We start from the raw sequence: 16,418 nt of genomic DNA on the forward strand, positions 1-16,418 counted from the left end.
ACCTTAACAACTCAAATTATTAAATTTGTATCACTTTTGACCAAACTTACTAAATGTTTAAATATATATATATATATATAATTTACTTAAAGGTACATTAAGTACGGAATCTTTCAAACGTATAGTGGGTCTTCTTCAATTGAATGGGGCAGAAATTGTAAAGCATGTTTTTTTCTTTTAATAAAATATGTTGCTATGCATTTAAAATTAGTTTAATATGCTACGTCAATTAAAATGTTTACGTGGTCCATGTTTTGACTTTATTATTTATTTATCTTGGGCCACAGCACTAGTAATGAAACCAAACCCTGAGCACTGTGCAGAATCAAATTCATCACTCGACACAACAATGACAGTTTGTTTATAAATAAGGCAAAAAAATTGGTTATTCGTGAGATCAAACCAAGTGAGCTGTGTTTATGGCAATAACTGCTCTCTGCATCCGAACGTGAACCATACACAGCGACAGCATTGCGCACAACAGCCAAGCGTAATGGAAGAGCGGCAGCCGGAAGTGACGCGATGGCCGCCGCCATATTGAAATGTTTCCCTTTTCCTCTTGTTCACTGAGCCCAACAGCAGCCATCAGCTCTCGCTTTCGAGCAAGAGATAGTGACAACAGCAGAGACATGGAGATAGACACTCTTCTGGAAGCCCTTAAAGGTGAACATATGTGCGTGTGGATTCGGTGTGTGTGAGTTCAGAGAGAAGTTATATGACTGTGTGAGCTGGATAATGTCAGTTAGCTCGTGCTAGCATGTTAGCCTGTGGCTAAATGGCTTTTCCTGTGTTTTTCGAAGTCTGTTGTGTTCAGAGTCGTGTTGAACAGACTACATCCTTTTATTGATGTTATCTGTTGAACAAAGTGATTCATTTACCAATCAACACATAACATATTCATATACTGTTATTATTGAGAAAGGTGCTCAATGGTTTTGTGTGATGTACTGTAGATTAAGAGCATAGGTTGTTCAAACACCCGTTTGTTCAAGACTTGTTCATCATTTTATTTTAAAACAAAGTCAGGGTTTCTTCAGCATGTCGTTTTTGTTCATCTTTTTTTGTTATTTGCCTTTTTATTAAATATATGCAGTAGTCTAACGTTGTACTAATGCAATAATTATTATCAATAATTATCAAGTACTTTTTATAGCCGTGGTTTGAATGATCAGAATGGTTGTGAAAGTGCAATGTGGGCATGTCTTCAAAATTGAAAATGACCTTAAGCCTAGAAACAAGGTTTTGCAGTTCAGAGGAGGTGCATTGTCAGCTCTGCTGTGTTTGGTTAATTATTACATGGGGATGTCATTATAAATATAACCATTCCTGACATTATATTGGTGTTTTGGTCTAAATGTAAATACGTTAAATTATAGAAAATAATGATTTTTATTTATGAAACTATCTTCTTTGTTGGTCATCTTTCCCTAGCTTCTGGTTCTGCTTGTAACTATGGCTCAATCTCATTGACAAAAATGTTTAATCCTCTCTTATTTGTAAGTCACTTTGGATAAGATTGTGGTAAATAATAAATGTATGTATTTTCGAGTTTGCAGATTGCATAAAAGCATAAACAAGACGACGAATGTCACACTTGTCAAAACCATGCATACATTGGACAAAACTAGAATTGTCATTCGTTGACTTTTCGAATAGTTCATTTATGCATCATTCATTTACGCACACTAAGGGGCGATTCGCATTTCGCGTCTTTTGTGCACGCTTATTCGTTATTGTAACTCTGGGTTCACACCAAATGCGTATTAAGAGATTTGCATGATTAAGTTACATACAAAGTCAATGCAACGACGCGTATAGATGCAAACTCGTGGCGAAAGTTGAAAATATTGGTCAAATTGCGTCACTCAAGCCAAAACAAACCTTTCCTAGTAAATCGTAATAAAGAGCGTGGAGTAGTTTTCATAAGCTGACCCTACATTAATAAAAAATGATTGAATTTCTATTTTCTACAGATTTTGATAAGAAGGGCAAGAGAGAAGTGTGTTCAGTGTTGGACCAGTTTTTATGTCATATTGCAAAGACCGGGGAAACCCTGTAAGTATACCCTTTGCCTTTCAAAACCTGTCAATGATTTAATGGATGCAGAGACCTCACTTTGCTTTTAAATGGCACTGTAGTTAATATTACCACAGTGCTTTTATATTTGCTCCAAAATACCTATTTAAACAATGCATATTTAGATATTCATTCATTTTTCCTACTGTGACCTGCTGCATTGAATGACAGTCTGTGTCTTGTCATCTCTACAGGGTGTCGTGGTCTCAGTTTAAAAGCTACTTCATATTCAAATTAGAGAATGTAATGGAGGATTTCCAAGCGTCAGCTCCGGAGCAGAGAGGACCAGCTAACCCCAATGTGGAGTCAATTCCTTTTGAAGAAATGAAGGAGAGGATCCTTAAGATTGTCAATGGATACAACGGGCAAGTAACCTTATTTTTACGCCAAAAGTTTCGTTTTTTAACAAGGCATGGCTGCAGAGTGTGAGTTACTCTGTCTCACAGCCTCAGAGGGAGAATATTCTGTGGTACAGAAACAGTATTGATAATGTCAGAGTTTATCTAGCTACACAACTGTAATGATTTAGCTACTGGGCTAGTCACCAGGTTTTGGTACCCTTGCATACATGTAGCCTAAACTACGTGGTTGAAGGCTCTCTAACAAAAGAGTTTGCATTCTAACATCATATTTAATCAATGAAATATACAAGGCTAGATTACATTTACATTTATGCATTCGGCAGATGCTCTTATCCAAAGTGATTTTCTGACTATGTGCAATCTCCATGCTCTAACCATCGAGCCACATGAAAGCTTGCATTAAGAACGAAGGATAAAAACAATTTAAGTCTTACCGTTTTCTTGTGAAGTGAGCAGGTAGTTAACAAGTTAGCAGGCAGTGGGACATCACAGTGTTATGCCGGTTGTGATCTGTTTGCCGCCAGAAGCAGCGTCGTGTGTTCCACAACAACGCTTAGCTGCTCACAGATGCACCTGCCTGTTAATTTCTGTAAAAAATCGGCCAGCCTATCAATCGGTGGACCTCTAATGCCTTAGAAGAAAACATCACCGGTGTGCATATTGTGACAAAACAGTGGCGCTGTTATGTTTTAAGATATTTCTGTGCAAGTTGTATTGAGTTAAGACATTCATCACGCATTCAATTTAGTCTGGGACTAGCCTTAAACCTTGTCTGTGAAACAGACTTCAATGTAAGAAGTGAACTACAAGACTAAACCGGGGTTCTAAAACAAGGTTTTTAATGACGTGTTTACATACACAGTAAGCTGTCTGTGAGCTCACTGAATGTCTGAGAAGTGAGACAGCAAGACAGCTGTCTTTGGTTTTGGCTTAACCCTTTTTAGAAATCATCTAGTTTCCAACATTGTGTTAAACCTGATAAATTATATTAAATCAGTTTCAATTATTAATCTCGCTTTTATATAGGGCGGTCACAATTATTAAATAATCGTATTTGACATAATCACAATGTTTTCAGATCCTTACAAAACAAGGGTGAACTGCAGCATTTTACATCCAGCGTGCTTGATCTCCACTCACCGTTACGTTCAAATGACATTTTGTCATCATTTGAGTTGTATCAGATTTGTACTTTTTGTTTTCATGCATATTATTCAAGTGATTCATTATCATTATCCTCATGTCTCAGTTTTTCTGTTAAGACATTCTTTTCTGTTAAGGTCACTCTATAGGGAATCTTACTAGTTATTTACAGAATTTTCACATTTCTTTATGCATCTATTTTATTAAAATTGAATAAATTAATTACAATAGGGAGACGAGGGGATGGCGTGTTTTTGTTTCCGTTATTTTGGCGACCTTCCAACGACCTGGCAAAATAAAAGACCAGTTAACTACAGTAGTTTTATGTGGACAAATCTTTTTTTAATTCAAAAAATTTAAAACAGAACTTTGAAAAATGTAAACTAATTTAGGTAAACAAAATGCATCATGCATTAACTGAAGTTAGTTGTTTATGTATGCCATTTCGGCAATAAGAATGTACATTTTTCTAAAAAGGATACAAATTAGTTGTTCATTTCAAGATAACTTCTCTTATTTTCTCTTGTATATTTAGTATTGCTCTTTAATAAAGAAAAACTACTTATTATCTGAATACTCGATTAATTGATGGAATAATTTGTAGAATATATCAATTCGTAATCAATCTAGCTATCGATTATTTTAGTATATGAGTAAAGTAGGGCTGTCACTAGGGCTGTGAAAGCCCTACTTTTACCATTATTGACTTGCATGTATATAGAAGACATTTGAAATCATTGTCTTCTATACACATCATTACATTAACAAAAGTGCCATTTATCACTGTAACCCAGCTGTATATTAATGCATGTTAATATAGACTCTTAAGACCGTGTTCAGATTGGACTTCTTTTTTAAGTTGCTAGCGTCTGTTGCACATTGTAATCCTATGTAGTAAACCGTGTTTTCAAAAAACGTCTAGAGCGCTTTTTTAAATGCCAGCGCTGGCATCTTTTTCTGAAGCACAGAGCGTCTTTTGAGGTTGAAAAAAAGTTATACGTTAAGCTCCTTTTTCACAGCTAACCAATAGCAGAGACCTGTCGTTTCCATAACAACATGTGAGGAACGTTATTGGTTGAGAAGGCTCAAGCTTGAGAAAATTAAATGGCGGCCGAAACGCCCGTTGGAGCATAGTTTGGTATAAATGTAAGTTTAAATTTCACTTTCAACAACTTCTGATTGAATTTCTAGCGAGAAATGTGTACTGTAGTTTTTAAATATGTGATAAGTTATTGCAAGGCTGCTCTCTGTTTATAATTCAAATAGACTTATTTTTCTCTGGGCTTCCTTGATGCACAGACGCGGCCTCTGAAGTCATGATGTTCGGCTGCTAGTTGTGACCAAATGCTACCAGTGTTTAAATAAACTTTTTTTTCTTGTCTGAACACGGCCTTAAGGCCCCACCTCTGTAGCATGAGGTTTTGCATTTCTTTTGAAAATGTAGAATTCCTTTTGTCATTTTTAAGCCCTAAAGAACAGTATAAGAGAGCCAGGATTATTTACCCCAGAGCAAGTGTGCCATCTCCTGGCTGTTGAATATAACAAAGCATTGTTTTGGCTGTATGTGTGTCTTGGAACGATTTGTCTTACCAGAGTCAGGGTGGAATCTGTCCTGGTTGATGTTTGAGCTCATTTAAATATTGGGTTTTCTATACAGGATTCCATTTACCATCCAGCGCTTGTGTGAGCTTCTCACAGAACCCAAGAGGAACTACACAGGAACAGAGAAATTTCTCAGAGGTGTAGAGAAGGTCAGTTTATGGTGTATCATTCAGTCGAAGTATCACAAACCTTGTTTTTAGTAAGCCTACCTTAGTGAAATTGAGTTTTTTGCGTTAGTTGGAAAGGCAGAATTTGTATTGCATTTGTCATTTTTTTGTCTTCTTCAGAATGTGATGGTGGTCAGTTGCATCTATCCAGCATCAGAGTAAGTAATCAAATGTTAATTATTCAATGCCTAAAGCTGTTCTACATTAATTGGAACACATTTGTCTGTATTTACTGTGGATGGGTCAAGTGTTTGTTCTCTTTTCACTAGGAAAAATGGCTGCAGTGGAGTTAACCGAATGAACGGGGTGATGTTGTCTGGGAACGCATCCGCTTTCACAGAGAGGTGGGGTGTATGGTGTTTAGGACGCTTTTGAGTAGGTATTTAAAAATGGATGTCAAACTTGAATGCTTTCTGTATTACAGGAAAGTCAATGGTCCAGGAACACCCAGGCCATTAAACAGACAGAAACCTTCCGTGTCCAGTTCGCCAGCCACAAACGGCCTTCCGGACAGCACAGAAAACAAAGATCCAAACTCATCACAGGAACATAGCAAAACATCCAGGTACAGTTTGGTAAACAGAGTGATGCTTCAATGCTCGAGTCACACTTAAGAACACAGAATAGGCCTTTTTCACACTTCCGGGTTTTCTGACTTCCTTATCGTTTAACGCAGGGTAAACAATGTTCCGGTTACAGCAGTATCCAAACCTTACAAGAGTGTCTGGATTAAATATCTTCGTGTTTAAAGTTAGGATCTTAATTTAAAAACACCCCGCAGTCAGGAGGGGGCTCTGGTACTGCTGTTTTTGTTTTGATATAAGGTTTGAGCTGTTTACGGGACAGCTACCTGAGGCAGGAACTTGCTGATTTTAGCTTCTGAAAAGCATATATTGAATGCAGTCATGTTCTCATTATATTCTTTGTCTGTCTGGTTTGGTCCTGCATTATATTGATAAAATAAACTAACTTTACAGTAAAGGCAGCACGTTGTGCTGGGAAACTTCATCCAATCCCTCCCGTCCGACTCGCATTACACTTTGTTTCAGAAAATTACAAAAATAAATGTATGTCGTCTGTTCTTGCTGTGCTTCTGACATTATCAAAAATATTCAAATAATGTAAAATATATATTATCAGATGTTTTGCTCGCGTCGAGTGCATTGCCTAACATTATGTATTGCGTGTTTTATTATGTCTGCTCTTGTGGTAAGGCCCTTGCACATGGAGTATGAATTTCTTTTTACCTTTACTGTGATAGGGTAGTGAATAATTGTTTATGTATATATTAAAATAAATGGAAGACCATGAATATTCAGGAACACTAGTATATTATGTGCAGTATTGAAAGCAACCCATTAAAAGATTGGAGAAGACAATCTAGCTGTTTATGGTCAGCATTTTATACTAAGGTTTAATTTATTAATATTAGTTACATAACAAAGGGCATAAAAAGACAGCACAGATAAACATAAGTAGCTTTAAATGACACAAGCGCATTTTATTTTTAATGGGATTTAATCGGTGTTGGAAGTTGCGTTACACTGCGGTGACGTAGATTCTTGTGAAAAAGGCCCATTGGATCTTGTCAATTGTTGTTTAGTATATTTCAAATCAGTGTTTACATTCATGAAAAAGGATATTAAAATGTTTTGGTCTAAAGTCTACTTTATAATCTAAATATTTAGGATGATTCTTGTTACTAATCAAAGTAAAGTGACATTGACCATATTAATTCATTTACAAAACAATCTTGCTTTTATTGAAGTAAACAAAAATATGTCGTCTTATTAAAAACCTGAAATGAATTATTTTTAAACTGTTTTAAATTAGAGTAAAATTTTATTGTAATGTTATAAGTAATTTTAGTTCATTTTAAATCTTGACTCCTTTAAAAAACATTAAACAACTTCTTAATATCCACAGCATACTGAAAGGTCTCCATAGATGAAAATGTATGTTCAGAACGTGCGTATCCATCCCTGGAGAACATACCCTGAACTTCATTTCATCAATACCTCTTTGAAATTTAGGAAATAGGAAAATCTGATTTGAATTCTGTGATGCATAGTGTTTGAAACTGCTCTTGGTAATTGATAAAAAAAAACTTTTCAATCTCAAATTAAGAGTTTAAGACGGACTCACTCATAAGTCCCATGAAACACCACTGTGCATTCGCTTAGTAACATGTCTATTTTTTTTCAGTGACGCATCATCATCAGGCATCGATGGTAGTCTCGGTAGCTCTGTTAAGAATAAACATCTAGATGATGGAGAGGAGGAGGGCATGGAGGCAGAAGAACATGAAGTGAAGAGACTCAAATTCAACCAGGATGGAGAGGAGGAAATAGAGGATGAGAATGTGGAGGTGCACAGATCTACACCAAGCGAGAGTTCTTCGGATAAATCGGAGGATGCCAACTCGCCCTCATCCATGTCGCAGGAGGTGAACGAAGAAGAGAAGAGTAATCTTTCTACTTCAGCCAGAAGCTGTGAGGATCAAGGTAACATTATTTTATGTTTAATTTTGTCCGTGTTTGACACACTTGACTTAATTTTTCTAGCTGCTAGAGCATGTTTTACCCTAAAATCCTATGGAGGAAACTGTGTTTTCAAAAAAAGTCCTTTTGGAGGGTCTTGAGGTTGAAAAAGAACGCCGTACGTCAAGCATTTTTTTTCACAGCTAACCAATGACGGAGACCCGTCATATTCATGACAACATGCGAGGAACATTATTGGTCGAGAAGGCTCAAGCTCGAAAAAAAAAATGGCAGTCAAAAATAACAAACTTATTTTCTTGCGTGTTTATTTTATGCTTTGGATTTATATTATTTTAGTTTTTCTCCATTGTCCAAAACGCAGCAGGTTCATGAAAAGGGGATCATATGTGAATGCAGGTGCTCTTGTTGATCTTGTCGGTATGCTGCTGTTTGCATGTACAAATGAATCTGAAAACATTTGTATTTTTAATGTGTCACAGACCATTGTCAACTGTAGCTGTGTCTCATTTCGAAGACTGCGTCCTCTGGATGTTGCATGCAACTGCGCATGCGGCCTACAAACGCGACCTCCAGAGGACGCAGCCTTCGAAATGAGACGTAGCATGTATTTTTATTTAACTGATAAGATTTTAATATTAAATTGGAGTTAAAGGTTAATGTTCGTATAGCGAGCATCGGTTCTTGGTAAGGGAAATTAACCAAGATGAGCATCCCTTATTCAAGTAGAATTCTGTTACGCTGCCTATGAAGCCTGTCTCTCTAAGTTGCCCTCATGCGCAAATGCTATCTATGAACATTGCCGGCTGCTATTTGTAACCACAACACTGCAAGCGTTTTTTACTAAAGCGCCATTGTCAAGTCAAATATTAAACACGGTCTAAGGGTGTTTAAACATTTGAGATGCAAAAGATGTTTATCTATTCTTAGTTTATATTTCTCTATCACAGAACCTACTAGCACACAGTCCGAGTGTACGGCTGCCGATTCCCGAGAGGCTTTTGCCGAACGAGAGGTTCCCTGTGGCTTGGACTCTTCCAGTGAGGAACCCAGCGATATGGACCAATCAGAGCAGAGAGCCCCTGCAGGGGTGGCGTCTAGCCCTGAGGTGAGGGATGGGGATGAGCGAAACGAGCAGGTCAGCAGCAGCAGTAGCACTGATGAAAATGCTTCCGGACCCTCATCCAGCAGTAGCAATGATGAAAATGCATCCGGACCCTCATCCAGCAGTAGTAGCGTAGACTCTCCCACAGAGGGCGACTCCGGGTCAGGGGCCCAAGACTCTGAAAGTGCAGAGGAGCCTATGGAACAAGACTGAAGGCTTCCTGTGGAAGACTGCGCTTTTGTGGAGATTAAAACGACACACACTTAAGTGGCCTTGAAGGCTGTCAGAAGCAACACCCAACCTACCACCCTGCGCCTTCTTGTGGAGACTCATCCTTTTCCAACTTTCCCAAATGCACTCTTTATGCAGATGTACATAGGATTTTATTTCCGAAGTGAAGGTTTTAACCGGAATAGTTTTGTATACAGTTTTTCCCTCAATTTCGTACGTTTTATGGGTTTCTTCCTGTCTGTTGCTTTGGCTTAACTCTCGCGAGGCTTCAGTTTGACTGACGGTGTTTGGATACATCTGTTTGACATCAACCGTGACATCACTAAACAGTTAAAACTGGAGTTTTAGACCAGGGAAGCGGTCATGTTTTATGATGGATGATTTAGGTTGTCAGGGACAGTCTAGACCGAATCTCCTCTAGATTGGTGTGTTAATATTTTGGACACAGGAAGTGGAGTTTTATAGTCTTGCCCTAAGCAGCGGGTCTCTATAAAGACTCCTAAAGGGCCACTGTTCAGAGATTACGTTCCAAACCAAAACAAGCCATAGCTGTTTTTGTTCTATGAAACGATTCAAACAGTAGCTTTGTTTTACTTGTTTTACTATTCCTTCTAGTTCTTTGTGTTGTGTTTAACTGACAGGGGTTGTTGAATCCTTCTTTCACCCTCTTCTACCATGAGTTTTATGACAGATTCATAACCACAGGTTTCATGATTCACATTAATTTATACCAGCATTTCAATATGTTGTGTTAGAAAGCTGTTTTGTTAATAATGACTGCAGTCATTCGTCACAGTTTAATCCCAGGTTGTCTCGTTGACAACAGCTGGCTGCTGCTTCGCAGCTGTACGTTTTTGATATTTAGAGTTTTTTTAATTTCTGTAAAGTAGTGTTCTGTAGAGCATTGTGTTTTCTGCCTTTTGTGCATCCATATATAATTGTATAATTCTTTTCTGTGTATACTGAATGCTTGTGGTTTCAATACAGTATTCAGAAGAAGCAATAAATGTTATTGTTTTAAATGTTCGCATGACTCTGATTTAATAACTATTCTATGTTATTACAGAAGAGTTCTGAAATTGCATAGACTTTATTTTTTAGAAAGCTGGTTTTAGTGTCTTGTTTTCTGCAGAAGTGAGCTGTGTCTGTATTTTTTTAAATCATCCATCACTTTAAAATCATAAACCTGCCGCCTTAGAAGAGTAACTGAGCGTCTCTTCTCATCCAGGCCCAATATTAAAGCTATGTTACATGTACTGCTACTGTTTTTATAATTTGCTAAGTTTAATACTGAGCAAGGAGCATTAACTAGTTGAACATTATTCATATAAGGATTATGAATTGCATAATGTCTCATATGCTTTCATCCGGGCCAGTTCATAATCCTTTAATAATCATGTTCCTCAAATGAATGCCCAAATCACTTTGCTCTCAAGTGCAAATCCTGTTCTGCTTCGTTTCCCAAATACAAGTTTCCTTTCACATTCATGCCAGTCACATGTCTTAACACTTTTCTATTGGCTCAGAGAAACCGTGATTTCTTCACTTTCTTCTGAGATATAAACCGTTTTGCTCCTGTCTGCTTGTGTTAGCGGGCTCATTTCAGAGTCGCACGAGCACACGTTACTCTTGTACCTCAGCCGTGTTGAAATTTACCCAACCCCTCTCAGTGGAAATAAAAAGAGGATCGTCTAAATCCTGCCATGATGCGCTGCAGGAGGTACATTTAACTGTCGGCTTTGAACACGCATCCCTTGGGAAATAACCCTGCCCGCTGTGGGAATGGATCAAGTCTTAAATAAATGAATCGTGACTTGATCCACGAGCTCGGCAACCGAACCGCTTATTAATAATGATGAACTCTACATAGTTCAGATGACAGATGGCAGTTTCATCAATAGATTACAATCTGCAATTTAAATATTTATCAATATGGATGGAACTCGTGAAACCATGTCCAGGTCACATTTGACCCTAAAATTAAAGGAAAGCACCACAAAGAAACTTTGAGTTTCAGAATAAAAATATATAATTCTAGAAGTATACATAGAGGCTATAAAGTTTGATCGCTATACTATTATACTTTCATCCACTGTAATGTCTGATTTGCATTATGATTTTCAAAGTTGCAGACATGTCTTTCAATTGATTTCTATAGGGCCAGCTTCACAGAATACATTTTTAACAAAAACCGTTGATACAGAATAATAGGTGTTATAGGATTGTAAGGGAATTGAATGTCTATTGCAGTGGTTCTCTACTTGGGGCCCTCAAGATGTATCCACGGGGCACAGATTCTTTGGCATTTTATCATTTTTCTTTTAAATCCATGGATTTTATGCTATCAAAGATCAGAAAATAAGACCGAAAGAGTTGATGTCCCAGCATTGAGTGACTGAGTATGTTTTTGGTTTCATAAATATTCATTAATATTATGTTTAAGATAACAAGTTTTTATTTGGGGGGCCACAAAGCGATGCACTACACATTTGTGAACCACTGTTCTATCGATATTGCAGCTAAACTCCAATAGTGTTAAAATGACCATCTACAGCCTAATATATGTTTAACATAATTCTTGATATAAAACCAGTCTTCAGATGCGATCCTTCAAAGATAATGGGAGAACTTTTTATAAAGCTCGAATAAATGCCGGCGGATGAACGGGTGTGTTGATCTACATATTCCAATCGTCTCAACATAACTGAACTTGCTATCAGGCTGATCTTTTTTAATGAAATGTATGGACGTTTGGTATCAAATCGACTGCAAAGACAAGCATTGTGTGAGAAAGACTGCATCTTAAAAGTTAAGTTGTACACACTGGTGTTGGGCCCTAAGGTTGTCTTCGGCTCTGCTCCTCAGGAACTCAATGAAAGCTTCTCCGTTCTTTCTGTATAACCAATCGAACCAATTTCCAACTCATCGTTCGCAATTACCAACCCTGCTTAATAAGTGCCATGTCTAATTTTCACATTATTCCCAACAGAGGAGGTGTTAAAAGTGGCTGAGGCATAGAGAAGACTGACAGAAGTTTAGGAAAGTTAAGAACATTGAGTTGTGGAGAATTAGTCATGGCGATCTGGTATTTCAAAGCGGGAAGAAACACGAGTCACTAACCGTGACTGTGTAAGGTGTCTTCAGTTCTTTGAAGTTTAAAGTTATTTCTTACCGTCCTAATCAAATTCTTCACCTAGAAACAATGATTTAAAACGTATGTTAAAATTCCAAACCAGTCCTGCAAATAGCTTATGCCCCTCATGCACATGATCACAGTTTTTGATGTTTTAGACAAGGATTGACTAGGATTGGATTGGATTGGAAGTTCATTGTCAGGTCACCTTTCTCATTGCTGTAACGCACAGCTCGGGTTCGAGTGAAGGCTAAGCCCCACCGTGCACAATCTCTGTATCATCCAATAGAGGGTGGTGTTTGGTCTCTCTTTCATGCATTATGGGTTTACCCCACCTCAGGATGAAGAGACGGGCTGACAGCCACAGGGCTGGAGATATGGGCTGCTCACCCAGACTTGATGGCCGCTCAACTGCCAATGGCACCGTGTCCAATGCAACCATTAGCTGAAATTCCCACGTGGACATCGGATTAAAGAGCTGCTATAAAGAATGTGAAAGCTGAAACAGTGGAAAGCACTGAAAATCTGGTGACTTTTTGAACCTTTTTAAAGAAAGCTCATTCTAGCTGGAAGGTTGACCATTGGCTTTGTGCTTTGACCTTGAAGGGATAGTTCACCCAAAAATAGAAATTCTGTCATCATTTATTCGCCCCTATTGGTTCAAAACCTGTATATGACTCTTTCTTCTGTGTAACACAAAACTAATTTTCTTTTTGTTGAAATATCTGTGGTTTTGTGTCAACGTGGTCCGGTGTTGTTTGGTTACAAACATTATTGCAAATATCTACTTTTGTGTTCTGCAGAAGAAAGTCATACAGGCTTGAAATGACTTGAGGATGAGTAAAAGGTGAAATCATTTAAATTTGGGGGTGAACAATTTAGATTTAGTCTAGTGGATGCTGAAAAATATTTCGCATCAAAGCATTTTGTGTTTTTGTCTCGGTCCCATCTTCATGTTCACAGACGGCTGTTCAGAGATGACTTGCGTATGCATGAGCTTTTAATAACTAAAGGTATCCTTAAATGGGAAAATAACTCATAAATCTTCCCACGTGTGCTATTTGAAATTTCTTCAGAAGCTTGGCGAGAGATGAAGTAGCAAGAAAATTACCGCTTTCATATCGCAAAATGCATCCGACATCTGCTTTTAGGCCCATCTGTTTTCTGCCACATAAACAGGTGAGGGAACATATTGAACGCAGCCTGCCAAGCCCATTTCTTGGCTTGATTTTTATACGGTAGTTTGGTGATAGGCAAAGTGCTCTCCATCCCATTATATACACACCTATATGTACAATAGTCGCCATTGTTTCCATCATAATAAATAATGACTATAATTACTGTTGCTACTGTAAAATCATAATACTGTTAATACGGTTACTGTCAGTTGATAAAATGTTTTTATGACAGTGGTGGATAAAACCAAGATGACGATAGCAATTATGATATTTTGACATAAACTGATGGATTAAGATGGTAAATTACATCGCATAGAATGTATCCCACAACGCAACTGTTGGTTGTTAGTCATGATATTGATAATGATCAAGAAAATAGGACTGCCAAACATTTTTGAAAAATTGGGATTAAAAGGACAAAATATCAGAAAATGGGTAGCAGACTACTGTTTCAAATATGAATAGCATAGATTTAATGTATTCATTGTATACAGCAGATTGTGAAAATTCCATTTGAAACCGCCTACGGCTGTTTGACATGTAAACAGCCTGTTGCCAGCATTCTGTCTGCTTTTTATGATCTTAAACATTTGAAACGTAAACACTGTTAAGTCTTTTTGGGGGCTTCATAAAGATGCCCTTATAGGGACCCTTAAAACTCTGAATTAGTCACCCTCTAGTTGTTCCAAGCATGTAAACATTTATTTGTTCGGTTGAACACAAAGAGAGATATTTTGGAATAATGTTAGCAACCAACAGTTCTGAAGCGCCTTTGACCGCCATGGTAGGACATTTAAATGGTAGTCAAAGGTGCCCCAGAACTGTTTGTTTTCATACATTCCTCAAAATATCTTCTTTTGTGTTCAACAGAGCCAAGAAAATGCCAAAAAATGTGTCCTACTATGGCAGTCAATGGTGCTTTAGACATTATTCCAAAATATATCTTTGGAATTCAACCGAACAAATAAATGTATACATGTTTGGAACTAGAGGGTGAGTAATTCATGACAGAATTTTCATTTTTGACAAATGACTTATTAAGCAGCGAAGCTAAGGACTATTATTTAAAGTTCAGATGCTCCATTTTGGGCATTAAATAATTCACAGTATATAGTTTATTTATACACAGCAGTCGTCTTTGGTTCAGTCCGAAACAGGTGACAAACAAAAGGTTTTATGTTTGTATTGCTCAGATGTTGCGTTTCAACACGATCCCACTTCAAAAACGATGTGGCAAATTTGTATGAATTCGGACGATCTCATTCACATTTCAAGATGATTTGCGCCAGTGATTTTAGGTTTGGGGCGGGGTTATGGGTGGGGCTTCAGTATTGCTTTTTTCTAGTAATTGTGCATATTTGTACGATTCACAACGTACAAATTCATACGAATAAGCCATCTTGTAAAATAGTTGAAATACAAATTCCTGTGGGATCAAGCTGTCGTTGAGATCTCTTCCGAAACTCAAATGGAGACATTTGTGACAAAAGTCCGTGTCTTTTTTTGATGTGAAATATAGCAAAAGACGCAGAAGACCTAAAGAAATGTTTCCATTTGCTCTCCATTTAATCTCATTGATGCCTAGGAAAAATAACTGAGATAACATATCGTCACCTTGGAATTATTAAGACTGACAAAATAGAGTTATTCGCATATTCCGTGACAAATTATTTACATTATGTTTTTTTCTTTACTTTGTGTACATTTTGGGACATTTTGGACATCTAATGGTGTACCATACCATTTAACATGCATTAAAAAGTTGCAAATTGATAAAGCGTCAAAGGTTTGGTCACGCTCTGTGGAGCAGCCATGCATCCATCTTTGTGTTGTTTAAATCCAGCCTCCGTCAGAGAGCTGCTGACTGATTCAAAGCAATACACACATTGATTGGCCTCATTACTGGGTTGGTGGTCCTGTGGCCTCTGTTCCAGTATAACAGTGTAATGAAGTGCTTTAATTGACTCTTGTGGAGGCTGTTCCATCATTGCTCCATTAATACATGAACCCCCAGCCTCTTAGACTAATAGCAAACGAGGGCCTAGTGCACTGCACAGATAGGCTTTTAGCAGCCATTTCGCGAAAAGAATTCTGCTTTCTGCAGGAGGCTTAGAAAAGTGTAAATGGGAGACTAATACAGAGGCTATTTGGTTGAGTTCAGACCTGATATACAGGTGTGTGTGTGTGTGTGCATTCATGGTTAGAAGCCGAGGAATGGCCCAGAGGAACATTTTATTGTTAAGAGGTAGCTCATGATGTTTGGAGTTCTCGTTACGTTTCATTTGCGTATCATTTTAGTTTCAGATGTTTCTCCTGAAATGAAATAGAAACAAATGCAGTGGGTTATACAATGACCGAAATTTGATGAAAATGTTTAATACTATTGCTTTTTATTGCAGAGCTGGAAAATCTGAGCTCGGTTTGCAATCTCTTTTTGGAAACTCTATGGACACATTTATGAGATTTCTGGATCTTTTCTCTGGAGAAAATCTGAGAGGCAGAAGAATTGCCATTTTCTCGCCATTTGATCTCCAGGAGAAATAATTGTGATATTTGGAAAATAGAAACATTTTGTATTTTGTACAAAATCATGTCATAAGTTTATGATTGACAATAGAATATCCCTAATGCCAGCACAAGAAATAATAATAATGATGCTTGTTTACCAAAGAACAGGATATAGGTTGCATTGCAGACATCTTAAGTCAAGGTACGCAAGAGAGGGCAATCGATCTCGACTTCTAATCTAAGCAAGTTCACTAGTTGAGTTTTGATTTTTGCATTGAAATCATGTATTCAGATATCTTGATGAAAGCACTCCATCCTTACATAAGTACATAGCGGTCATACTGGTCACTTAGAGCTTATTACAGTATGTGATGTAATCACAACAACAGCTATGTGCTATAGCACAGCAATCATA

The 16,418-nt window shown here is 37.6% G+C and overlaps 1 protein-coding gene across 1 annotated transcript; it reads left to right on the forward strand.

Moving 5' to 3' along the window:
* The first annotated feature begins 446 nt into the window (after positions 1-446).
* ppp4r2b (protein phosphatase 4, regulatory subunit 2b) lies at positions 447-10,210 on the forward strand. Its single transcript, XM_079460629.1, has 9 exons — positions 447-663; positions 1,974-2,055; positions 2,271-2,441; positions 5,239-5,332; positions 5,471-5,508; positions 5,620-5,694; positions 5,775-5,915; positions 7,556-7,854; positions 8,799-10,210. The coding sequence occupies exons 1-9, from the start codon at positions 543-545 to the stop codon at positions 9,164-9,166; spliced, it is 1,389 nt and encodes a 462-aa protein (XP_079316755.1). The 5' UTR covers positions 447-542; the 3' UTR covers positions 9,167-10,210.
* Positions 10,211-16,418: the final 6,208 nt, after the last annotated feature.

This window comes from Barbatula barbatula (assembly GCF_947034865.1).
Source record: "Barbatula barbatula genome assembly, chromosome: 7".
Classification (NCBI taxonomy): Eukaryota; Metazoa; Chordata; class Actinopteri; order Cypriniformes; family Nemacheilidae; genus Barbatula; species Barbatula barbatula.

Coding starts and splice junctions, on each gene's coding strand:
- ppp4r2b (XM_079460629.1), top strand. CDS start 543: ATGTTTCCCTTTTCCTCTTGTTCACTGAGCCCAACAGCAGCCATCAGC. Junction 5,333..5,470: donor TTCTCAGAGGTGTAGAGAAG/GTCAGTTTATGG, acceptor TGTCTTCTTCAG/AATGTGATGGTGGTCAGTTG. Junction 5,916..7,555: donor GAACATAGCAAAACATCCAG/GTACAGTTTGGT, acceptor ATTTTTTTTCAG/TGACGCATCATCATCAGGCA.